General features: G+C 43.4%; 1 protein-coding gene across 1 annotated transcript in view; it reads right to left on the bottom strand.

Annotated features, from left to right (window-relative positions):
- Window positions 1-11,059: 11,059 nt before the first annotated feature.
- Window positions 11,060-26,722, bottom strand: part of ABHD12B (abhydrolase domain containing 12B) — a 249,505-nt gene continuing 233,842 nt past the window's right edge. Inside the window, exons 11-13 of the mRNA XM_086937311.1 lie at window positions 21,939-22,017; window positions 16,305-16,429; window positions 11,060-11,161 (exon numbers count right to left, since the gene is read on the bottom strand). Of these exons, the coding sequence (XP_086793437.1) occupies window positions 11,134-11,161; window positions 16,305-16,429; window positions 21,939-22,017 (232 nt within the window). The 3' untranslated portion in view covers window positions 11,060-11,133. The remainder of the gene's footprint in view (window positions 11,162-16,304; window positions 16,430-21,938; window positions 22,018-26,722) is intronic.

The raw sequence follows: 26,722 nt of genomic DNA, 5'->3' as shown, positions 1-26,722 counted from the left end.
AAAGTCGCGTCCCTCCCCTTTTTTTCCCAATTTCATTGTCCTTCCTTTCTGACCCTGACGCCTTGTGTTGCTCCTCTATCCTGGCTTTACCAGTTAATCCATTATCTGTTTCCTCTTCCCATGTTTTTCTCTGTCAGCTCTGTTAGGTATTCTCTGGCCTTTACCTCCGAGAAAAACATCCTAGTATGACCACCTACAATGGTCTTCAGTTTTTCAGGAAACATTAAGTAAGCCTCTGCCCCTTGTTGCTGAAACGGTGTTATCATTTGCCTAAGTCGCCACCGTCTCTCTACCGTTACATGACAAAAATCAGGGCGAGCAAAGAAGGTTGCTGCCTGTGCCGTTTTTTTAGCATCTGGTCTGGCTTTTTCCATTATTTCTTGTCTTGCCAAATAGTTACCACAAAAAACTAACATAGCCCTAGGCAAATTGTCCTGTCTATCATCTTTCCTCTTTTTGTTTACCAGTGGGAACGTATGCGCTCGTTGTACTTCTAATTCCCATTGCCATGGTACTTCAGGGAAGGCTTCTTTCGTCAACTTAATAACAAAACCTCTAGGGTCCTGCCCCTCCACCCCTTCATCCAGTCCAAGGAGTCTCACGTTATTCCATCTCTGCGGGTTCTCAAAATCTTCAATTTTCCACTGCAAGTCTTCTGCTACTTTAGTCTGTTCCATTTTGAATGATTGCCATTCTGTAATCTCATCCTCGACTCTGCTAGTCCGTTCCTCTACAAGCTCAACTCTCTCTTCCACCTCCTCGTATTTTTTGTTCATTTTCCTAATTGAGGCTTGAATTTTCTTAGTATCATGTCTGGCTCTCCTGCTCTCTGTTCTTGCTTCACCCTGCATTTGTTTTAGAGTGTTAAACAACATATCCATTGTCGCATGTTGTGAGGTTCCAGGATCCCCACCTCCTACTGCTCCACCTTCCCCTGATATAGCCTCCTGATAGCTGAGTAATCCAATAGAAGTTTTTTATTCGTCTTGTCTGGGGAGCCCCCTTGCCTTACAGTCGGTTTCCTCTTTTTTTTTTTTTTGTATTTCTATCCCCACTCTCTTCTGTGTCTGAACTAATTTCTGTTGTAGATTTACCTTCCTCATCGCTAGAAGTAGTGTCTGACCCTTCATTTACAGAGAAGAATTTATCACCCTCTCGTTCTTTTAGTGATTCAATGCTTGCTAGGCTACCCCACTTTGCACAGTTAATCTGGCCCAAATTGTTTGTCATTTCCTCTTCAACTTGCAGCAGTGCGTCCAACATCCTTGCATTGTTGTCATTTCTTACCCCTTCTGCCTCTGATACCGGCACCTGTTTGTTCGAGCTGCCGCACCCCTCTTCCAACTCTCCTGGCGCTGCTGCTCCCGCTGAAGCTGCGCCGTCCGCGTCTGAATTCCTTCGTTGCTTGGATACCGAGACGCTAACGTCCTCGAGGACGGCTCCCGGCACCCTCGCGTCTCCGTTGGCGTTCTTGCTGTCACTCTTCTCCTGTGATTGTTCCTCCGGTGATTTTGCTGCTGCATTCGGTGCGGACCTTGCGCTAAAGGATTCCGGCAAGGTAGGCTGCCCGAGGATCGCTTCTTTACCCTCTTTTGCAGCCGCTATCCTGTTGCTTTGATCGGGTGCGTCTTTACTTAGCCCAGATGCGGTGGACTGTAACTCGTCCCGCGTAGCAGTGGGTTTTGTTCCCATTTTTCTCTCCTTATCAATTTTACTTTGAAGGGTTTTCTGCGCCATAGTTGATGCTGGTGCTGGAGTCCCGCGTTTGCCTGAGAAGGGTATTTTAGGAATCGTGCCTGTTCCCTGTAGCTTGTTTGTATTACCAGCAATAGGCACTGCTTTCTCTTTGTCCTTATCGTTCTTCTCTTTCTTTCCTTTCTGCGACATCGCGGTATAAAGTGCTTCCCAGTATCTTCGTGTAGTTTTAATCACTATTTGGCGCGCTGCCAAAGCACTTTTTCTAAGACTCCTTTCTGTGCTCTTTAGGTCGCTGATCTCCGCCTTAGTTAGCCACCAGAGCAGCCTCATAACCGGTACCAGAATCTCCTCAGGGCATCCTCCACGTCGTCCAGGTCGGGAGAGGGAGTAGATGCGACTGACCACTACACCACACTGGCGGCCATCTTGCCCCACGCAACTTCACTTCTAACGCATATGCTGTTGATGCAGAGACTAACACCACCTACTGACAGAGGTCCTGCTCAAGATTTTCCTGATCCAGTCTGACTCCGGTGGAATATTCAGAGGTTAGGAATCTGCTGTTAGAAGTCTCTGCCAGGAATTAAGTTTAATAAAAGTTATCTCTAATTAGGAAATAACTTTTTGAAATATACATTTTACGCTCAGTTCACTGTAAAAATCTGTTTTGTAATAAATAGTTGAAAGAGATGACGTTTAAAAGGTTACTTTTGCCCTGCCTATAGTCTCTGGAAGGTAAATCTGCCCGCTTCTGCCAACAATTAATTATTATTTCAATAGGCCTGAATGAGGTGTGAAAATGGAACAAAAGGCTTTGGGTGAGGGGGGGTGGAGTAGTACCCTTGAAAGTATGGCCTGTGAGCTGGATCCTAGGACCAGATTAAGTTGAAAGCGGCCTACCCTATCTCAAGCAGATGTAGCTAACACCCATGCCTGCACCCTTCTTTTGAAATCCCAGACCGCCCTCTATCATAGTGGGCCTCTTGTTGACATCAGTGTCAGATCTTTCTGGAGTGTCAAGACCTGCTTGACAGGTCTGCTGGAGTGTTTCATTTAACAGTTGGGTTGCATTTCAAAGGAGGGAAACAATGGCAAAACAATTTGTTTATATAGACTGTCTGGTTGCTAAAAGCTTAGATTTGTTCTACTTTTCTTCTGCCTCTTAGTTTGTTGGGGGCACAGGGACTGCCTAAAACTGGATTGTAGTGTTCAGTGTTGGAGGACACTAGGATTAACATAGTACACTCTCCCTCACACACCCTCCCACCCCCACAAGCCTTCCGAGCCAAAGGTTAGTGAGACCAAAGTCTTCTGCAATCTTGAAAATTCCCAAAGCAGGTAGGGTTAACCCCACTGTGGTCCATTGCTTAGGGCATCCCCAGGGGTAATTTCCAGCCAGTAGCATGTGCCAGGCAAAAATGTGACATCTACAGGTACCCACTTCAGAACACTCATGGACCTGTGGGAGATCAGAAGAGTACTGAACCTGCTGTATGAGAGCTGAGAAGAGCCTAGAAGACTGGAACTGTTCTCCCTTTTGTAGCATGGACAAAGAAACCGACTTCAAGGGTTATAAGGTTTGACCTCCTGTTAAAGTTACAGGGATAGAACCAGCTACAAGAGGCCTTTTCCTGCAACTGCCCAGTTGACAAGTGGCAAAAAGACCTGGACTGGACTCTCCTGTTGGACTCTGCCTGCAACTCTATGAGTCTCTAAGTGCCTCCCTTGAGGTTTTGGGAGGTTTTCGAAGTGTACTCCAGTTGTGGATTTGGACTTGAAGGACTAAAATCAGAATATAAAATCTTTTGACCGGGGCAAACCTGGTTGGTGTATGTAACCTGCGCTCCATTGCAGTCAGTGTCAAAGTGCATGCTCTACTATGACCAGTGTCTACCATTTGCACGTTGTGCTTCTTGCTGCTATTTCTACTTAAAACCTTACAAGAATCATGTTCCTGGTTCCCCTTGTCAGATTTTTTACATTTTGCTGGAGCTAGGCGATGCAGAGTCCGCCTGTCAAAGGACTGGACTATTTGCCATGAAAAAGTTCCAGATCCAGGCTGAATCCTGGGGAAATTCAAAAGGTGAGGACACTGCACGACTGGGCTGGCGAACCAAAAGCAGTCCTGGTGACAAATTCTCAACCCCGCCTTCCCTTCCTCTGTCCATCCATCTATTCTCTCTCTTACTCATTATCTATCCCTGTGTCTCTCTGTCTTGAAGCCTTTCTGACTTGCTGCAATTATCCTCAATGCTTCAATCGTAAACACCATCAACTGAATAAAGTCACGTTGGTGCCAATAGCAGCAATGAGCTTCCAAACCCAGGTCCAATGGTTCGTACCCCTCCCTCTGGACCCCCGCCCATCCACACTCCCCTCCCCTGAGAAATGGCAATTGTAATAAAAGACCAGTCTGGCCTTGGGAACCTGTGGTTAGACATAGTATCCACCAGAAAAAGACATTTTGGAACGTAGGAGTGCATAAGTGAAAGAGTGGCACAAATATGTGCATGTATTTTCTCAACTTTAGATTTATGTTAATTGGATATAGTAGATTTTCATGTTCCAGTGTATAGTGAACTAGCAGCCCGTCCCGACATTGTCTGGGAGCAATCAGGCTTCCCCGTCCCCCGCCTGCCCTGACATTGGCCATCAGCCCGGGCCCCCGTCCGCCGGCTGCCCGACCCCCGCCTGCCCTGACATTGTCCTCCGGAGGCTTGCCTCACACAATTATGCCAGAGGCCCAGTGTTGCAGTGGTGGCCAGCAGCAGTGCCTGAGGCACTGGGGAGCTGTCTGGGTAAGTGTGGCTCTGGCGCTCTGTTTGCACGGAGGCGAGGATGAGCAGAGGTTGCAGGGATAAGAGTAGGAGTTCACAGAGTATGAAGCCGCCGGCTGGAGTCGGGAGCTTGAGCACAATTATGCCAGAGGGTCCCCCGCCTGCCCTGACATTGTCCCCCGGAGCCTTTTTGTTGTAACTCCCCGTCCCCCGCGTGCCCCGACCGCCCCGACATTGTCCCCCGGAGCCTTACCTCAGCCGCTGCTCCTCAGTTCAGTGCTCCTCGCCGGTCCGCTGCTGCTCACCGCCTGTGTGCCGCTAGTCAGTGCTCCTTCCCCGCACCATGTCCGCAGCTCAGCCGCCGCTCCTCAGTTCACTGCTCCTCACCGCTCCGCCTGTCTGCTGCTGCTCACCACCTGTCCGCCGCTTGTCAGTGCTCCTCCCCCGCGCCATGTCCGCCGCTCCTCCTCGCGTTCCTCGCGCTCCTAGACGACGTCAGCACGCAGGTCACGGCCTGCGCTACATCGAGGGGACTACTTTTTTTATATGTACATTTTTTAAATATAACATTTTTTAAATTTTTATAGCCTATGTCCATCTGCACACCCTGAGGATTCCAACGATGTATCGAGTGTGTGGATTGGCGCTGTGGTTCCCGAGTTTACCCGCCTCAAAGCCTCAAAGTTCTTCCTTTATAATAGTAGTATAGATTAAGGGATCTGTATTACATCTTTAAGGTCGTGACAAAAGCCTTTAGACCCGGTCAGGGCTGAGATGGCTGAAAGATGTTGACCACAATCGATTTTTTTGATTTAGGATGTCATAATACCGCCCCCTTGAGCATCACTTTTGTTTGACAAAAAGCAGCTGGAATTGGCAGCAATGGCAAAAGTTCCACCAGCCATCATTCCCTCACCCCTAATGTTAAAAATGGAACCTCCGGTAAGTGGTGGTTCTACTAACCGAGAAAAGAAATTAGCAAAAATGCAAACATGGAGACTCACTCTGAATTAGGCCTGGGGCTGACTGGCACCCAGGAAGTCTTATAAAAACTAGAGTCCCAGCGGAATCTAGGGTGGTATAGCTTGTGCGGATCACACCAATTCTTTGCACCCAGTATTCTGTACAAATATCACTATGCCTAAAACCCCCAATCTCCTCTCTATTTTCATAGAAGAAGGCGCCATGTGGTTTCCCTCCCTCTCCACATCAGTGTCTTTCACTGCCAACACCCACTAGCACCTCTAGGATGAAAGCTAAATCCCTCTGCTTATAGGCACACCTAATGTCCCTTGCTATATTATGTTATGTTAACTTGCAGAGAACTCTAATCATCCGTGAGGGAATCCAGGCACTTGGGCAGATGTGGTCCCTGCAGCATTATTAAAAGAGCTAGGTCTTCAGCTCCTTGCAAAACTCCAGTGGCTAGTAAGAGGCTATGATGTGTTGTAGGCTGTCGCTCTATGTTTTGGGTATGATGTAGGAGAACAAGCGACCTGCTCTGCTTTTGTGAAAGCGGGGTGTGTGTGTGTAAGAGTGAGGCTAAGCTTAGTTGTCTAGATGGATTGTGAAAGTGTATGCAGCTATTAAGGTATCTGGGTCCAGTGTTGTGTAGGGCTTTGTAGGTGTATGTGATGAGTTTGAATGGTTTATGAATGGGGAGCCAGTGAAGCTCCCTGAGGTGAGGTGAAATGTGGGAGCAGAAGGAGGCTTGAGTAATAGTGCAGCGTTCTGAATAGTCTGAAGTCTGTTCAGGAGCAGCTAGGAAATCCCAGCATCCAGTGCGTTGCCATAGTCGAGTCTGATTGTGATGAGTGCTTGTGTGACAGTGCGACTGGTGTTCTGTGTAAGGCACTTAAACATTTTTTACAGCATTCCCAGGATGTGGAAGCAGGTGGAGCTCAGTGCGTTGACTTCTGCCATCATGTTGAGCTTGTCGTCCAGGTTGATCCCCAGATTTGTAGCTTGGTCGGTGGGTGCTGGTCCAAGTTCTGTCAGCCCCCAGGGACGTACCACAGGAAGTTCCTGTTTCGGGAGACTAGTACTTCTGTTTTGTCAGAGTTGAGTTTCAAGCAGTTGGTTCTCGTCCATTCTGTTGCAGGGAAAAGTGGTGCTTCTAGTTCTGATAGAGCTCGGCAAATCAGCCAGAGTAGAAGAAAATCGACAGGCAGGAAGGCTTTTGTTTAAGCAGGTCTTCGATCCGCCAGAGTGGGAATCTGCCCCATGGATGGAATGAGGTCTAAATGCATCTGATTACCCTGACAGTCACAGGGGACTCAACTGTAGGATGTAGTGTAGTTCCTATATTCCCAATTGGCTCTGTGCATTGGAATAATATATACTGTAGTTTAGACGTAGGACTGAGGTCTACTAGGTCTCTAACGAATATATTAAACTTAATAGTGAGTGCCAGCTAGCTCAGAGGTCACTAGAAACTTTCTCGAATTCACAAGAAGGGATTAGTTTCTGACAACCCTATAAACATGACAACTTTGTTTCCCAAGAATAAGAAATAAAATCTCTAGAGTCGCGGAAACAAGAGATAACTATTTTACTCAGTCAATCGTGCATGCTTCGTTTCACCAGAGTTTGCAGAGAAATAGAGAGACAGGCGTTTTCAATAAAAGTATTTATTGAACAGTCTTCTTTTTCAAGCATTGGAAATGAACTGCTACAATCGTAATACTGGGTATAAAGTACAAGGCATATAATACAAACAGTAACATAAAGTAGTACTGTAAAAGCATGATATGGTTTCTAAGCCATAAAAGTGCATAAAATGTATAAAACACATACAGTAATAAATAATGACTAAAAGTACTCAACTGGTGCTTCTAAAATACGCCTACCCCGGTGTACCTAACCTAAGTCTAGTACTAGGGAGGGAGTAAGTGAGGAGTAGCCTAAGTTTAGTAGTTCTCTGCCAGGAATCTATTCCAAGAATTCTCTAAGAGGTCTAATCAGCTCCGTACCTTGGTTTTAGAATGAAGGAGGTCTTGGATCTCTCTCTCAGGACTCGATTTCCCAGATACCCGCAAGGGTAAGCTGGAAACACTGGAGCTGGATTTCTCGGCAAGAGAAAAGACAGCGTCTCTTTCAGTGCGTCAGTTGGAGGGTCGGCTTCCTTCGGCACTTGCTGCTGCAGAGCATCGGGCAAGTAGATAGTCGATCTGCTCCAAACCACCGTGTGTTTGACTGGGCAAACCTGGGCATATTTATACTTTGAAGGTATTTCCTAGCTGCTGAAGGCGGGTTTTTCCAAGAAATCGTTGTTAATTCTCGGAACCTAGTGGAAGTAGCCATGCCGTATTTGGGCTTTATGGTTTAGACCAAATAGGGTAGTGATTTCTATGCCTATATAAGGATATGATAAAGTATACCTATATAAGGGCATGAATCGGGAAAATTACACTAGGGTTCTAGGTTCGATTACAACAAGGAAAGGGAGTAAGGCCACCAGCACAGCCTGTTCGCTCAAGACAGAAAATGTAAAAGCTAATGAAAGCCACCTTTGCAGTGTCTGTCTATACAATAAAAATCGCTGTCGACTAAAGGTTTTTATTTTCCTTATTAGGTTATATGCCTCAAGAGTGACTTTATGACATATATATTTAATTGAGTTGGAGAGATACATTTTTGCAACTGCACAGTTTTAGAAGCATGCTGCATGGATGCAGTCTCGCTTATCACATAAGCTTTTGACCCGTTTTCTTTTTTAAATGTACAGCTGCACAGCTTACATAATAGATGCAAGCACTATGCAGCTGTACCTAACTGACTAGGGACTGTGTAAGATGACCCCAAAGTTAAATATTGCAGTTTGTGAAAGGTGATTCAGCGTTTACTTTAAACATCCTGACTTAATGCCTGTTTCACAGCACATGGGTTTTGCGTCCAATATGGCCAAATAAAGAGTTGGAGGTAGATTTTCAAAATTTTGCGCTGGGTTAGCGTCACAAAAGTGACGCTAACCAGCACAAATGTTTTTGGGGAATATACTTTCCAGCGCATTAGTACCCTAAAAGTAGCGTGATTCGCTGCTTTGCGTTACTTAGCGCCAAGGAGGCGTTACATGGGTGGTACATGGGTGTACCCATACAACCACCCATGCGTTCTGAAGCAAAACCCTATTTACATACAACTGAAGACTGGGTTTATCACCAAAAGTTAACACCATTTCAAAGGAGGCGCTAACAGGAGAAACTTTTTTATTTCTCCTTTCTTTTCCGACTTTCCATATGTGCTGCACACATATCAAGTGGGACAAGCTTTAAAACTTGTCTAGGCATGGTATTTTGTACAGGAAGGGTAAACTTCCGGTAGAAGAACTGTGCCAGACTCACACACAGCACTATGACGCTAAGGTGTGTGTGTGGCGCTCGGCAGCTGAAATTGGCACCGATGCTACGGAGAGGGGAGTCGAGAGACATACCTCTGAAGATATGGCGCTCTCTTGATCCCAGTCACGCAACGCAGTGCAGCCTCTTTGGGTGCTGCACTGCGTTGGTTGTTTTTTTTTATCTGCCCCTTGATTTTCTGTAGAAATTGATTATTTAATGGACTGTTCAACACACTGAGCCTAAATTTTGTGTGTGTCAAATTATAATGCCCTCTGTGTGCCATTGGATATAATATTAAAGGAGTATTGTTATGAATATGTGAAATCGAATGTACAACGTTACTTCAGCGCTGGGTACCACCCTCCAACGGGATAATCAGCACCGGGTGGTAAAAGAGCTACAGCATTTCAGGAAACAAAACTCATCGCAAACGAATAAGCTCACATATGGAATCAGTCCGCTTTTACCTATTGTGCATATTACAGCTAGCATATAAAAACATGTCAAAAATGTTGATTAAACAGAATAGTAGAAATGGTTTCTATTCCTTAAGGGAAGGCACATGAAGTTAAAGCCTGCATGGCAGCTCCAAACTGTCCCGAGGTCAAAATCTCAGCTTTCCATAGTCCAAAATAATGGCATTTAGGGGTAAGACGGTGAAATGATGGATTTTCCTATCGGAACAGTAGGGGTTAGGACCCTTTCTACTTCTGATCGTGATCTGTACCAGGGGCTGGACATAAACTGTGTAGCAGTGCAACAAAACAATGAATTGGCTTCATGCTGCAAATAATGAATAGACAATATTCTCCTTAATCAATAAAATCTTGGCAGCAGAGGGCGAAGGGATTCTAGCTAATAGATTTCATGCTTGTATGTTATTAAACGACTATAAAATCCTCAAACCATGGTATTATTTAGAGGCTGGTTGGTCGTTGTCGCTGAATAAAAAAGGAATGCTGTATTTGAGCTTTTTCGCACATTTAGCCTTGGCTTTTGAGGGAAGACTCAGGGTCATATTTACAAGATAATGACGCAGAACGGCGCTGCAAGCCATCTTGGAAAGTGCAGGGATCCGTCGCATGTACAATACGACACATCTCTGTGATGTCCTCTGCACTGGTGCACAATAGGCTGCCCGGTGCCAACGCAGGCACCCATTGCACCATGGTGCGAGGGTGCCTGATTTGCAGGCATGATTGTTTTTGTGCAGGAAGGGACGTATTCCTGCACAAAAACAATCATTGATGGCGTTTTCCTCCATCTGTGTGTGCTGCTGAATGCACTTTTATGCCTCCCCTGATGCATTCCCAGGTTTATGAAAGCTTGCAAATCTAGGTAAGCTTCAGATTCCATGCATGTTGCACAGGAACACTCACAGCAACACCCATGGAACGTCCCTTTCACGCAGAGTAATGCGTGAAAGGGGGCCATATTTGCAAGGTCATGAAAAGCCACATAGGGTGGCTTTGCGTGGCCTTGTAAATATGGGCCAGCGCACTGCGCCTCTGGAGAGTCAAAAAAGTGATGCTCTGGTGGCACAAGGGGCTTGTAAATATGATGTTAAATCTCCTGTTGGCTATGTAGGTCAGATACCAAGGACCTTGTCCACCTACTCTGGACCTCTTCCTATACCTCTAAGAGAAAAGAAGAGCACTCTTAAGAGTGCCCTTTCACCAACGAGGCATTCGTTCTAGCAGGCTGGCTGCCATCGCATGCTTTAATTCAATGAACACAATTCTGAACAGCCGATTTACCAAATTTCTATCAAGAGCTGATCAAAGAACCCAAGAGACTGTGATGAAATCAGCTAATTTAATAACTGCTACACTTCAGTGTGCAATGATTTTGTAATGTTGTACTTTTGTTGGCAAATGCAATTGTATGCAATTGTTTTAATTAATTATGCATAATAAATCTTTACTTACTACAGTTTAATTATATTTTCTTGTACACTACTAAGTCTTGGTCCTACTGGAGATAAAACTACACAGTGCACAATGAGATGCAGCCACACTCAATACTGTACTGGTCATCACTTCTGATATGTGCTGGACATCATTTAAAAACAAACTTGCTTTCATCATTTGAGCATGTTGTACAAACTACAGAGATAACCTTTGTTTTATTCTAAAAAAATAATGAATGCTTGTTTAATTAGGAGAAGAAACCCTGTATTAAGGGCACAGCATCATCAAAGGTAAAAAGGTGCTTCCACACAACAAACCACAAATACAATTCTTGCTTTGGCCATATTTTAATAAATTATTTAGATACATGTATACAGATCCTTTACTCGACTGAACTGTTTGATGCAATCATATTTTGATGCTATTCACAAGATCTCTAGAAAAAAAGAAAATTGCAGGCAATTAGCAAAAACATTTTCAAGGATGTTGATAGATGTTATACAAAGAAGCTTCAAAATGGAGGACAATACATTATTTCTAATCTTGACAGCACACCAGAACTGCATTTTGGCCTCACAGCAATTGAGGGCAGATAACAACAAAATAGAGAATGTTAGTGTAGCTAATTGACAATACTTCTATTATTTGTTGCATTATTACTTCTTGTTATCAAGAACAAAATGTTCAGTTTCGAATGTAACAGAGAAAGTGTTGGTTTAAGGCTTCACAAATTAGCCTGGCTAGCCCTGCGACCAGGTCTCAAACTTACTTTTGGTGAGTGGCTATTTAGTTATGTGGCCCTATGGCCCTACCTGCAAGAAATACAGGAGTAGAAGCTGTTACATCCTCGAAGAAATTGTCTGTCAAAGACCTTGTACGTGTGTAAATTGAGATGTGCATCACTATTTCATTTAAGTAAACTTAAGGGTATTTATGTTACAACCAAACACTAGTGCATAGACAATTAGTGTTTTCACAAAGGAGGCGCAGAACGAAACAGAATCACCCCAAAAACACTCGGAGAGATATTTACAATAAAATGTTGGTGCACAATGTTACTCGAAAATTGGTAACGCCGTGCTCTGACATTTTTTAAATGCAGGCATGCAATGTGTTTACAAAAATACGGTGCACCCCTGTGTTTCCCCTAGCGTTGGTGCTAAAAAAGCTGCCTAGCGCTAACCCAGGCACCCTTGCACCATGTTGCAAGGGTGCCTGCACTGCACCTGCACATTTGAAAAATCTTTAAAGGCGATGTGCTGTTTCTATATGTGCTGCATTCTACAAAATACCAGGAGAAATTAATAATTTCTCCTCATATCGCCATTACTATGCCAGGTTTTACCTGACCTTAGTGTTTGGCACTGCCCCATCATTGTAAATATGGGGCAGCGTCAAAAAGCAATGAGTGTTGTAGCGAAACACCCAATACAACACCATTGCACGCCCCTTTCATGCTAAGTTAAGCATGGAAAGGGGCCTTATTTACAAGGCGACGTTAAGGGGTTTAATGCCACTTTGAAAATAAGGAAAAGGGGATATCGCAATAAGAACGTTGCTAAAAGTGATGTTCTGGTGGGGATATCCCCTTGTAAATATGCCCCTCAATGTTGGTCAATCCGCTATCAGAACGCCACAAAATAGAGATGTCAAAGATGATGCGAGAAAGATGGAATCTATATAGGTAAGTACATTGACACTCGGATAACTCCAAGAATATCAAAAGAGATATGTGTCTCTAAGAGGTAGCGCAGAAGTAACAGGACAGCATATTTACAAGGAGCTAGCGCTGCCACAGCATAATTTTCTTTGACGCAGCTGCGGCGCAATCAGTGCTCCATATTTACAAAATGACACATTGGGCCCAATGCATCAGTTTGTGAAGGCCTGCGTCACATTATACCTGCGCCAGGTAGAATGTATGCAGGGTAGACGTTTCCACATTACAAGCCACGTATAACAGACGCAGTGACATTTACAACTTTTCATTGCGTCACTCTAGGACTTGACTACCTCAAAATCCTTATGCCTTCTCAAACCAGGGACAAGGATTGACGCAGGACTTTTAACATGAGGCTCACTTCTGTGTTCTGATGCATTGCTCGAGTTGCGCCAGTCTTACAACCAACTCCAACAATGTGGCACTTTAGCGCCAAAAGATTGGTCAGAATTTCTGTTGCATACGTAAAATCCTTGCGTCATGGATCACTGTATTGTACATTTTGCGCATCCATGGCGTTGTTACGGCAGGCGCCAGAAATCTGATGCATTTATGCCAATGCATCACTTCTTGTAATTATGCTCCAGGATGTCCAAGGGAGCAAAGGAGACCAACTAATGCAAGAATGTACTAATATTGAAGCAGACCTGTTGCCCAAACTAAATGCTACTAACATAGATGTCGGTGGGGGATTGATGTTATAGTTTTATTGTAGTAGTTTTAGTGGACCAAAGATATGTATGAAATTTACAGTAGTTGAAATATGCTTGAATGCATGTCATATAAGTTATATTGATTACCACTTTTAATCTATTAATTATAGTTATCTGGGTATTTCTCCCTTTTAACCTATCTTTTACTCTATTTATTATAGTTACGTGTGTATCTTTTTAAAGCAAAATATTGTATATGTAGTGTGCATTATTTATGATCTGTATTATATGCCTTTCACTATTGCACTAAGGTCTATTTGATGAAACGTATAAAAATTACTTAAAACTACTTACACAGATGTATTGTCCACACTAGAAACGTGGGTACTAGAGACTGGGCAGGTGGAGGCCTTGTCAATGCACAACTTGGAAAATGTAGCACATAACATTAACAAAACATGATGTTCTAAAGTTTGCTGGCAAGCTCTGATACTGATTGGCAAGGCTCTGGACTGGCACTACTTAAATACATCAGTAGCAAGTTACTGGTACCGCAATGTGTTTTCATATTAAAACTTAGTTTGTAAAGTCTGACTGCAAAAGATTCTGGATAGTAAAAGTGTAAGTCATTTTCATGACTTTTTTGAACTACTGTTAATCAAATGTTTTTATGCAGTTATGGCTCGGGTATATTCAGATTAGGTACCTTGTAGTTTCCCTGTCTGCCTGCTGTGTACATTGTATACCTCAGTAGACGACCTATACACATAGGGCCCCATTTACAATGTTTTGCAGTAGGGCAGCGCCACAACCCTTCCTGCGGTGCTGCCGCACATTTAAAGAAAAAGGCAGGAATGCGCCATAACTATCAGAAATGGCACATTCCTGTCCTCTTTCCCTGTGCTGGTGCGCAATTGGATGCCTTAGGACAACACAAGCACCCTTACAGCACAGTGCAAAGGTGCCTGGGTTGTAGAGATGATAGTGTGTGATAGAAGGTGTCCCTTCCTGCACAAAAACTATCTCATCACAAAGTCCTGATCCCATAATTGTCCCTGAACCCTGGCATAACAAAGCATCCCAAACAATTATGGATCATCTCCTACTGCCAGATCACTTGATTATCCCTTTTGGAAGAGAAGGCATGAAGGAAGATAGAGTAGCCCTAATGCATAATAAATCCATACTATTAACTAAATCAGACTCAATTTCTACCTTCCAATATCTACTGGTTGAACTTACCTCTGTCTGCTCCCACGCACCTAGCTTAACATTTTTTACATTTTTTACAAACCTTCAGGAGAAAACTTACTAATCATTAATCAGTGTTACAAACACTTGACTTCCCATCCAATTAAATCTACTGATAACATATTTCTTGAACACTCCAAACTTCATTGGAACAATCAGATACCCATTCTTATCTTATCCATCAACTTAATTAACAATGACTCGACTCAACTCTCTTTGAAACCCCATGACAAAAGTGCCATACTAGATCTCATCGGCCAGGAACAACACTATGATTAATCCTATGTCAGTTGACTGATTAGGCCACTTCTAACTTCTAACTTCCCTTTTCACTGTTTTTTTCTAAAATCACTACATTCGGCCTTAGTAAACTTGTATCGTCTTGGGATAGAGAGAATAAAAACACAAACTTGCCCCGATCAAGAATATGGAGATCAACAATCTCACAACTAAGTACAATGACAAGATGAATGATTACATAAAGGAGATTTTGCCACTGAAGAAAAAGCATCCAACAAATAGAAGAAATAGTCTCCTAGGAACTGCAAACAAAATGTCAGAGCCACAAAACAAACTTGACATCTAATCCGTCTAGAATTAATTTAGAAACAATATATGCACACAAAAACAACAACTAAGAATGCCTCTATCAAAAGAAACATTGCTTTGTTGAAAACACTCTCTCCAAAACGATATGAAACTGTTAAATCTACGACTAATACTTGCACCCCTCTTGTAGTTGTTGCTCCTGTCAGCAAATGCAAAGAATTTGACAATCCTATTTTTTGTTCCAAAGGTTTTATTTACTTTTAGAAAAATACAAGAGGAAGGTACATTCCGAACATCTAAATATTGTATTGTGCTTAAGAATGTTCAAAGATAAGACAAACACATTGTAAATCATTGGTCAGCACAATTAATGTGTAATAAGATTACGAGTTAGACTTAATAAGGTACAAAATAACAGTTTGATCGATTATGCTAACACGAGACGGAAGATGAATCTGATTTCAACCTTACGACACAATAGGGCCTAGTTAATACTAGTTAAGTTTTGGTTACGATGTACAATAAAAAGACCAGCAGAGCTTGGGGTGGTAAGATGGGTCATCAAATCTTTCAATTCTAAAATCAAAGCCTTTGAAAGTTTCCATGCTCACTGTTGCCCTAACAACTCCTTTATTATGGATGTTAACAAAATCATCCAAGTATTTGATCAATTGCCTCAAGCCCAAAAATAATTCTCCGCCCCTTTCTGGCAGAAACATGTAAAAACCTTCCTCTCTTTTGGATAAGCTAATTTAACTCTAATCAGGGAACCTAACCTTACAGCCCTACAACATGACACCTCCTAATACTACATTTCCTTTCTAATGTCATGTGTATACTTGTCAGGAATCATAAAATAACTCCTGAAATAGCTCACATCAGGAATACCATCATGAAAACAGCATCAATATACATGTCCCTTTGGTTTCTTCCTTCAATCGATTTTCTAAGTGTAAGGCTAGATGCGCACAGTTTTGCAACCACTTTGCATTCACCTACCTTCAGCCAGCATCCACGGATTGGGTGTCAAACCATGGAATTCTACTAATCTCTTGTGATAAAATTCTTTGGTCAACTCTCCTATCTTTTTTCTATGGAGACACTATTTGAGGATCAATGAAAAAAGGGAGGGTTGCAACGCACCACCAGCTAAGCGGGCCCATGAATTTTACATTGGAGATGGCTTAACGCCCACCAGGTCATTGGTTGTCAGCGGATGCCCCTGTCATTCTTTGGCACATGTGCCCATTTGAAAGCTATCTGTATCTATATCTGCCTGCGTGGAATTATGGAGTTTTATCACTGGTAGAGTTATAATGCTGAGCACCCACAGCTGTTAGCAAAACACCAGGCAACATGCTAGACTGTGTCCATTTGAGGGTAAGATTGCCAATGTGATTATTTACCTTGTAATGTTGGGAAGGCTGGGCTCCTTATATATGTAGTTATGTCTGTACCCCATCAAGGCAGGAAATACAACCAACTTGACATTATCTTTGGAACTGCGAGATGTCTGTGCAATTTCGTATAACTGTAGATAAATATAAACATTGAAACATTGCATTTAACAAATACATTTACTTCATAGTCGCGAAAAAATGTTATGGTCACCTTTATACATTTGGGCATGAAGTTCTAAAAACTACAGGCATTTTTTGCAGGTTTACTCTTTTCCCAGTTCTGCTTTTAAACATCTGCATGCATTATTTCAACTTAGAATAACATGCAACTGGATGAAATAGTATTTGACTTAAATACAATGTTATGCATGGAGTTATGGCATTCGCTAGTATAAAATGTGCAACAATGAACTCCAGAACAAATCCGTCGGAGTGTGCTGGGGCAGATCAATGTATTTTCACTACATCAAATCAATCACTATACTATGCACAAATGGAAGGTCAAGAAGGCAAAAAGTGCTGTGGGCCGAAGTCTCACACGTTGCCCACCCACAAGTGTACCAGTCGAGTGAAAGCAGCTGTGCACCAATTTCCACAGACTGACATAACAATCTAAAAGAGAATAAAATATATGGGCCCACACAAAGTGACACCTTTGCAGGTATTCGAAATCATTACAAATTCGTGTCGCACACTTATGTGTGCTTCCAAACTTAGAGGGTCATCTATAGTGTAGCTGTAACCTGATATTACTTTTCTACAGATTGGTTTTCTAATGGTAGGGCCTTAACAGTCACCCCAGCGTGCCAGCTGCCATAGGCGTACTGGCTTTACGGTGTCAGGAGGGCACTGTCTTCAAATGCTGAAATTTGCTGTCACCAGTATGGCATTCCAGGGCAGGAAAACAATGAGACACAAAAAGAGAAAAACTTCTTTCTTGAGAAACGTTTTATGTGCATCAGCCATATTTCCGTCTTTCTTTCCCCAAAACAAACCCCTCTTTGGAGAGAACATTCCCACCCTCAAGCAGCAGGCCAGCCAAACAAAGCAGTCTAGCAGAGTGGCAGCCCCTCCAGTAGCACAGCAGTCCTTCTACCTGGTAGAATGTCCTCAGTTCCGGAAGTGTTCTGAGGAGGTGGTCCAGAATTAATACCCAGCTGGGTCTTTGAAGTGGGGGTGGGGGGGCTTCAACGAGATCTCTTCCTTTCCGGCCAGAGCTTCAGATTCACTACGGGGAGGGGGGAGTATGCAGCCCTTCGTGTGGGTAGAGGATACAGCCCTTTCAGGTGTAAGTGTCAGTTTCTCCCGTCCATCTTGCCCAGGATGGCCCATCAGGATGTGTATGGTCCATCAGTCACACCTAAGCTCCCTTTGTGTGTGGATGTCTAGAGGGAATGAACAAAAGCCAGCTGTCACCCACCCCAGCCGTGTATTGCAACTTTCTAAAAGAGGCATTTTCAGAATTGCAATTTAAAGTCCAACTTCACGATACTTGGTGATTTCAGGGACAATAAATGCCGGTGTCTCAACTCTTTCCAATGGCAAATTACACTTATATGTAATAAGGTAATCCCAATGTTATCATACGGGAGAGATAGGCCTTAGAGTAGAGAAAAACAAATATAAGAGTATTTGACTACCAGGGCATGTAAACCTTAAGAAGTCCATGCCCTCCTTTTTAAATACACTGCACCCTGCCCATAGACTGTCTAGGGCCTACCTTGGAGGTGACCTATATGTAATAAAAAAGGAAGGTTTGGGCTTGGATAGTGGGTTAACTTGCCAGGTCGACATGGCAGTTTAAAACTGCACACTCAGGCCTTTCAGTGGCAGGCCAGAGACAGGTTTACAGGGCTACTTGAGTGAGTGGCACAATCAGTGCTGTATGCCCACTAGTAGTTTTTAACTTACAGGACCTGGGAACATGTAGAGCACTTTACTAGGGACGTATGAGTAAATTAAATATGCCAATTGTGGATAAGCGATGTTACTATGTTTTAAGTATAGATCACATGCATTTTAGCACTGAATAGCAGTGGTAAAGTGCCTAGAGTCCTAAAGCCAGCAAAAGCGATTCATCAAAAACAGTAAAAAGAGCAGGTCTGAAGGCAAAAAGTCAGGGTGAAACCACGCCACGGATGTCAGGTCAAACAGCAGTATTTTGGTGGCTTGAGTATGTGTGAGAAAATGAGGGGAGGTGCATGGATTGAACCCAATTTGGTTGGTGGTGTGGGGACAAAAAACACTTCAGGTTAAAAAGAAAATAATACAAATAGAGGTTTCAGAGGAATTGTAATTCTGCTGACTGTTATGTAACATGTATAATCCAAACAAATAGGTTTATGAAAAATAGATAAAAACAAGGGGAAACTGAACATCATAGTTTTCACTGGGGTAGGCCCGGAGGTTTTTGTGACCTGGGCAAAAGTCAAAATCACCACACTTTATGGGGGTATCATTAGCCTGCAATGAGTTTTCATTTTAAGTTATTAAGAGCGTTGTAAAGAGTGTCTTCTCCAATTGTAAGTAGTAACCGTTTTATCAAATGCAGGTCCAAGCACCCAATCCTAGCTTTCTGGTTTCCACCTTCCGCGTGCACTGACGGAAAAGAAATCAGCCAGAAGAATACCTCATTCTCAGAGGGATGGCCTAGGCCCTACGTTATCCTCTTGCAGTATTTAGTGCACCTTCCTGTGTGGAGTCCTGACCTCAGCAGGACTCCATATTGGAAGGTGCACTAGGGATAAAGGTGCAGGCTATCCCTTGCATGCGTTTCAGGGCTCTGCACAGTAACGCTCGAGCAACACGGACGACTGCATCAAGCTGACTTTGCTCCCATCACTTAACATTGGCCCATATTTACAAAGATTTCACACAATGTAAAACATGCTGCATTGCACTGTACAAAAATGGAAAACAAAGCACAGAGGCGCATATTCAAAGACTGACCTGCTGCTGACTTCATCACATGCATTGGTGTGCAAAGTAACGTGTGCAATTCCCACCCTCGCACCATGGTGCAGAGGCAAGTGTACACTGTCTAGCATAGGATTTGTTCTGGAAGGGATATCTTCCTTTACAAATTGCTACGTTTAGACACACACAGAAGTTCCGAAGCACTGGATGTATGCTGTGCATAGCAGTACATCGGAATAAGTTTCTACAAACTTGCATGCATTGGTGTGCAAAGTAACGTGTGCAATTCCCACCCTCGCACCATGGTGCAGAGGCAAGTGTACACTGTCTAGCATAGGATTTGTTCTGGAAGGGGTATCTTCCTTTACAAATTGCTACGTGTAGACACACACAGAAGTTCTGAAGCACTGGATGAATGCTGTGCATAGCAGTACATCGGAATAAGTTTCTACAAACAATGACAACATTCGCAATTGTTTGTACATGTTAAATTTTAACACAGGGGGGATATTTACAATAAAATGTGGGAGCATGGTGTTTCTCCAATTTTGGTAACGCCACACTCTAACACTTTTTAAAAGGCAGAGATGCACAGTATTTACAAAAAGACTGCACACCCTTAGGTTTCCCCTAGCGCTGGTGCTAAAACATCTGGATAGCGCAAGCACAGGCACCCATACCCCATGTTGCACGGGTGCCTGCGCTGCTGCAGCAATTGTTTATGTGCAGGAAGGGACCCCTCCCTGCACCTAAACAATCGTTAACAGCAATTTCCTGTTTCATGCTAAGTGAAGAGTGAAAAGAGGGCTTATTTACAAGGCAAAAAGAACTATTGATGGACAGAATGCAGAACAATGTCATACATTCACCCCAGTACAGAGATCTGGGCCTAAATCCATTGTTTTTTTGCTCACCATGCCATTCCAGTTTGGACCCAGCCATATGCAAATCAGTCTTGACCCTGCGCTGCGCCCAATGGGAACAGTCCAGCCCGAACTGCCAAGCCAGGTCCTCCTTGGACTGGAAACAAGCATCCTAGGGCCGGTTTCGGGCTTTCTGCCCTCATCAGTCAGGATAGCTTGACTCTAGTGGCATGGAGAGAACGGGACCCACATCTGGGCATACCCGTCTCACTTGGGGTGACAAATGCACAAAGAACAATTGATGGACAGAGTACAGAACAATGTCATACATTCACCCCAGGACAGAGATCTGGGCCTAAATCTATCTTTTTTTGGTCACCATGCCATTCCAGTTTGTACCCAGCCATAGGAAAATCAGTCTTGACCCTGCACCCAATGGGAACAGTCCAGCCTGAACTGCCAGGCCCTTCCTGGACTTGAAACAAACATCCTAGGATCAGTTTCGGGCTTTCAGCTCTCATCCGCCAGGATAGCTTGATTCCAGTGGCATGGAGAGCACAGAACCCACATCTGGGCATACCCGTCACACTCGGGTGACAAATGCAAAATGAACAATTGATGGACAGAATGTAGAACAATGTCATACATTCACCCCAGTACAGAGATCTGGGCCTAAATCCACTGTTTTTTGCTCACCTGAAACCAGTCCTAGGATGCTTGTTTCCAGTCCCGAGTGGGACGGGTATGCCCAGACGTGGGTCCTGTGCTCTCCATGCCACTGGAGTCAAGCTGTCCTGGCTGATGAGGGCTGAAAGCCCGAAACCGGTCCTAGGATGCTTGTTTCCAATCAAGGGAGGACTTGGCCTGGCAGTTTGGGCTGGACTGTTCCCATTGGGAGCAGGGTCAAGACTGATTTGCATATGGCTGGGTCCAAACTGGAATGGCATGGTGAGCAAATAAACAATGGATTTAGGCTCAGATCTCTGTACTGGGGTGAATGTATGACATTGTTCTGCATTCTGTCCATCAATTGTTCTTTTTGCAATTGTCACCCAGAGTGGGACGGGTATGCCCTGACATGGGTCCTGTGCTCTCCATGCCAATGGAGTCAAGCTATCCTGGCTGATGACGGCTGAATGCCCGAAACCGGTCCTAGGATGCTTGTTTCCATTCCAGTCCAGGGAGGACCTGGCCTGGCAGTTCAGGCTGGACTGTTCCCATTGGGAGCAGGGTCAAGACTGATTTCCATATGGCTGGGTCCAAACTGGAATGGCATGTTGAGCAATAAAACGATGGATTTTGGCCTAGATCTCTGTACTCGGGTGAATGTATGACATTGTTCTGCATTCTGTCCATCAATTGTTCTTTTTGCAATTATTTACAAGGTGGCATTAAGTCACGTTAAGTTGCTTAATGCTGCTTTGTAAATAAGGAGCCACTAAAACTTCACTAAAAGTGACGTTCTTGTGGTGATATCCTTTTGTAAATATGCCCCAAAGCCAGTTCTGGCTATCTTAGAAGATCGCGCTTTGAGCCAAAAAATATGAGTGTTTGCATTGAGCCTCCCCAGTTTACAAAAAGTTGTGCAAAGTGGATATCATGCTGTGTAAAGGGCCCCTTTCCAGCACAAGCCACCTTTTGTACCAGAACAGAAATCATTGTTGTTGCTCAGGATCTTTCTAGCACCGGTGCAAAACCCTAGTAAATCTGTGCCTTTATAACAAACAAAATCAAAAAGACACAGTTGTATAATGAGTTCGACTATTTTTTTCTAGAAAAAATGAGATGTGAACATAACCAATTCATTAAAAAAGAAAGTTCTTCAAGCATGACTAAAATATATTTTCAGTTTCCTGATTACCTTTTTACCCAATTGCACAGGCACAATATGGTCATCTTCTGCATGCAAGATCAAAAGGGGACTTGACAGTATTTTTACACTGAAAGGAAACACAACAAAAAGAAATGTATTAATTACTTAAACCAACAACTATACAAATTCAGCACACATTGGTCCTGTTAAATGATCCCATAAGAGTAATTTGCTATAGTTTAGTGTTTTTACTTGTTTGAGAGCAAGTCTCAATGTTTTTAAATGACCTAATTTATTAATGTAATAAGAAGTATACAAGACCCTATATTTACAAGGCATTGCAACTGGGGATTGGGGTCTATGTCAGCAGGGCAGTCATCAAGAAAACCACATTTACAAGCACACTGCTGGTTCACTTTCAGTTGTGAAAATTTTAATAAATTGTATTTTTTTTTGGTATAAGGAAGTAGATCACTGCCATTCCATCTCCCGTCCCTACCCTGTGCCTCCAAAGTAATTATTTTGTACCTTCTTTCTGGATACCTGAATGTGACCTAAAACCTAGATCTCGATAGTGCAAGGTCTTTTCAAAGCTTTTTAACATGTCCAGCATTATATTCTCAAAATTAATAAAATGAGGGTCTTTAGGTCTGGATTGACAGAACAGCTGTTTTTAACTTTATATTATAACAGAAAAAAGAGCTTTAGGAAGCACCACTGGAAGAGGATCTTTGGATCCACCCACATGTTGATCTTCCCCACTAATGTATTTGATTGGGCAGACATCGCATACTTTTTTTTTTGTGAACAGATTTTATTGAAATTTGTGGCGGTACAGGACAGCCTTAGAGGCCCATACACAAACATTACAATACAATGCATTTCTGAACAGTACCCATGTTTCAAAGCGTCAACAAAAAAGAAAACTAACAAGGAAAAATCCAGGCACAAACTAGGCTCCCCCCTCCCCCCGCGGAAGTTGGTTGTCACCAACATTGGAGTAGGGGGATCTATAAAGTAAGGGTATGCTCGCGGCCGTATGGATGTGTTTCTTGCATGATACTGGATTCTGGGGGACGTATAGTAGGCAGATCTATGCCCCTGTAGTCAGCCCATCTCTTCCAAATGTTACTGTGCTTCTGTGGGAAACCCTGCGCGTGGAATACTGCGACCTCCATCCCCCTGCATTTGTCCATAGCACGTTTCCACCCCCCACCGAGGATGAGGAAGTCTCCCTCTAGCGCTGGGCTATGTCTTGCTTCACCAATTTGAGCCCCAAGAACAAGAGGTGTTGTTTATATCTGTTTCCCCCAATCCCATCTGTACTGTGCAAAAGGATTAACTTAGGTTCAAAGGGGAGTTGCCACGAAAGCACTTGTTCTAAGCAAGAGGTCACCCTGCGCCGGAAGGGCTGGAGTGCCCCACAGCTCCATACTGTATGGAGGGCATACTTTATCAATGAAAGTCCTTGTATTCCACAAATTAGGCTCAATATGGTGGGGCTGAGTTTGTTATTGTGGCGAGCCAATGATCAGGGGTTTAGGTCTGATTTGCAAATTCTATAGGGCTGCTCTGTTTATTAGTTAAATCAAAAAGATGCGACAAAGGCAGTAGGCCTAATTTATTGTGAAAAAGCTTATGTTAAAGCCGAAAGGCCTTAATGGATGGACGGTTATTACACGGGGTTAAAAAAGTGTGTAGACAAGTATTTTCTAACCTGTATTCCACAGATTAACATTGAAGACAGGTGTTCGGGTTTACTCTCATGGTAAACCCTGACTTTTTCTGAATTTCTAGGCTTGGCCCATCTGCCAGCCTACATTTATAGGATCACCAAAAGAACAGCTGCAAGAAGCAATACTAAGACAGGTGCTGTGATTTTGCCTGAATGTTTATCATCTTCCCTGCAAGCATTTGACTGAAAAATAGTTGTGTTAAATTGCCTAAGAAGTAGTGCCATTGTTCATAACTGATAGGGACAGTGTTAACACAGACCCAATTAAACCACAGTAAGAAGGGCTGTTTCCTGGTGTAAACCGGCAAAAAAGACAGTAGGAAAAGGTTTGACATTGTGAACGCAGAATAAATAAAATAGGGAGGGGCTTTATCTTTTGTACCCTGTGAAGAATTTTAGTAGGAAGGGGTTATACATGGAGAGCCAAATAAAAACTGCATTAGGAAAAGGGTTTACATTGTAAACTAATTGGCCAACACCACGGGAAGAGGTTTTACATTTTGAACAATTGACGAATAAAATAGGAACAGTTTTTATATGGTCAACTCTCTGACAAATGCAGTAGGACTGGGATTAGAATAGAGGTTTCTTTTTAGGTATGGCCACAGTAAATGTTTGGTGTATTCAGTTACCGATTAATGTTCATGCAAATTCACATTTTTGGGTCTGCCTCAAATATTTGATGGTTCTCTCTAGGCAAAGACAATATGATCATTTTTATGGTCATGTAAAAATTAAGAAGGTTAATTTCCAGATTTTTAAATTTGGACACAAAGGCAGTAGGCTTCTCAATGTACATTGTGAACAACTTGACAAAGCCAATAGCCTTATCCTATTTACTTGTGAAAAGCCTTACATATTCCAGTAGGCCAATAAAGGGGCATTTCTGTTCTTTACGATTAAAACTGTTGGTGCGCACATTTTTTTCAGGTTTTTTTTGGCCACATGATACCTCAAGTGGTAATGGTAGCAGTCCAGATTTACGGAGTTAATTGCCTCCATCATATTTCTTTAGATTTGCACACTGGTTAAATTACAAAGCTTCTTTAGCAGGGGTTACAATTTGTAATTCCACCTGAAATCAGCTGAAACAGAGTGTGTTTCTTTTTCAAAGAAACAGCACTGGCTGGACATTAATTTATTGAGTGTTGATTTTATGCACTGCTGTGGTCTGAGTTTCTAGCCAGGAACACCTCCTTTGAGTCAGCCTTGGACTGATCTGCCTAGTTACCCTTAAAGGCAAATGTTAAAAAGGCACTTGCATCCCAGTTTGAGGGTCTTGGGTACAGAGGACCTTGGATAACAGCGGTTTGGATAAGGGTATTCACCCCCAATCTGCCCCTCTAGGAGGAAGAAAGCCTACTAGACACCAGAGACTGCATTTATGCAGTATTTGTTGAGGGACGAGGTCGCCATGGCCATGGGGCTGTGGTCCCCCTACCCAGGGGCCAATCGTGCTTTCTGCCCCTATCTGCCTCCCGGGGACAGAACGGGCTCTAAATACTAGAGACTGCATTTATGCAGTATTTGTTGAGGGACGAGGTCGCCATGGCCATGGGGCTGTGGTCCCCCTACCCAGGGGCCAATCGTGCTTTCTGCCCCTATCTGCCTCCCGGGGACAGAATGGGCTCTAAATACTAGGGACTGCATTTATGCATTATTCTATGGGGGTGGGGGGCACCATGGGCGTGTGCTCCACATCACTCTGGGGCCAATTAAACTTTCTGCTCCCTGGGTGATGGATGGGGAATTCATCCCCCAATCTGCAGAAAATTAACTAGACACCAAGGCCTGCAGATTTATAGTATTTTTGGGGAGGAGCAGTCCTCTGGTCATGGGCCCGTGCTTATCCCTCATTCCCAGGGCGTAGAAGACATCAAGGGGATTTCAGGGTGGTATGACTTGTGTGGATCTCACAACATTTGTCTTACCCACAATGCCCGGCGTAACCCTAGCCCCCTGAGCGGGCTCCCATTGACCTTGCACTGATCCGTTCCTGTCGTGAGCACAGGTTCCACCTACACAAGTGGAGTAGCGTTTTTACCGGGATAAGCGGGGATATCGCTGGGTGGAAGGAATTTTCTGTGGATTCTGGGAATTTCCATCACAGAAATTATGGAAAATTTGTGATATTAAGCAAATTTTGAGGTTTGCAGGGAAAAGTGGATTGGAAAACCTTGTGGGAGCCATGTAAGGCACACCACCTGGGAAACCCCTGGGTGTTTACTTTTAAAAAATGTGTATGGTTGGTACATTTCCATGGGGGGTGGACGAGCACAGCCCCAAATACAGCTGCTACCCTTATTGCTGATCTCTCCATGCAGCACTTTAGTGCTTTTTGTGTGACTGTCTCTAGGCCCATCAACACAAGTCGGGTATTGTTTATCAGGAGAACATATAGGAACTCAGGGTAATAGGAAATTTGTCGCCCTCTGCAGATTCCAGAATTTTCTGTCACAAAATGTGTGTCTTCAATCAAAGTTTGAGGTTTGCAAGGGCTTCTTGGTAATAAAACCTTGGAAGAACCCCACTCTGGATTCCCCTAGGTGTCTAGCTTTGAAAAAGGTGCTGGCTGAGAGAGGGCCCAAATTCCACAGCTACCCATATTGCAAAAAAGCCTCAGTTTTCAGGGGTGAAATGTGATGTGTCCATGTTGTGTTTTGGGCCCTTTCCTGTCATGAGCACTGGGGCTACCCACATAAGTGAGGTACTATTTTATCGGGAGACATGTGGAAAGCAGAATAGTAGAACATTTGTCATTACTAATAGGATTTCTATGCATTTGTGCCTTTCAAATCTAACCCAGTGTAAGAAAGAAGGAATTTTGAAAAATGCCCTCTGAATCGCATGCCAGTGTAGCTACATACAAATTCAGATTATGTACAAATAATCACTGCTCTTACACTCCCCATCTGGTGTCTGTTTCAGAAATACATTGTTGTCCTTGATACCCATTTTAAACTTTATCTTTTTAACCATATGAATTGCTGTATACTTGTACACAATGATAAACCATTGCAAGGTGCAGCTCAGTTGGCTCAGGGTACCTTAGGTTCTTTTGCAACCTACAGACCCTATATATCTCCACAACCAGAAG

The sequence above is a fragment of the Lissotriton vulgaris genome, chromosome 9 (genome assembly GCF_964263255.1).
Source record: "Lissotriton vulgaris chromosome 9, aLisVul1.2, whole genome shotgun sequence".
Classification (NCBI taxonomy): Eukaryota; Metazoa; Chordata; class Amphibia; order Caudata; family Salamandridae; genus Lissotriton; species Lissotriton vulgaris.
This window is presented reverse-complemented; position numbering and strand designations above follow the sequence as displayed.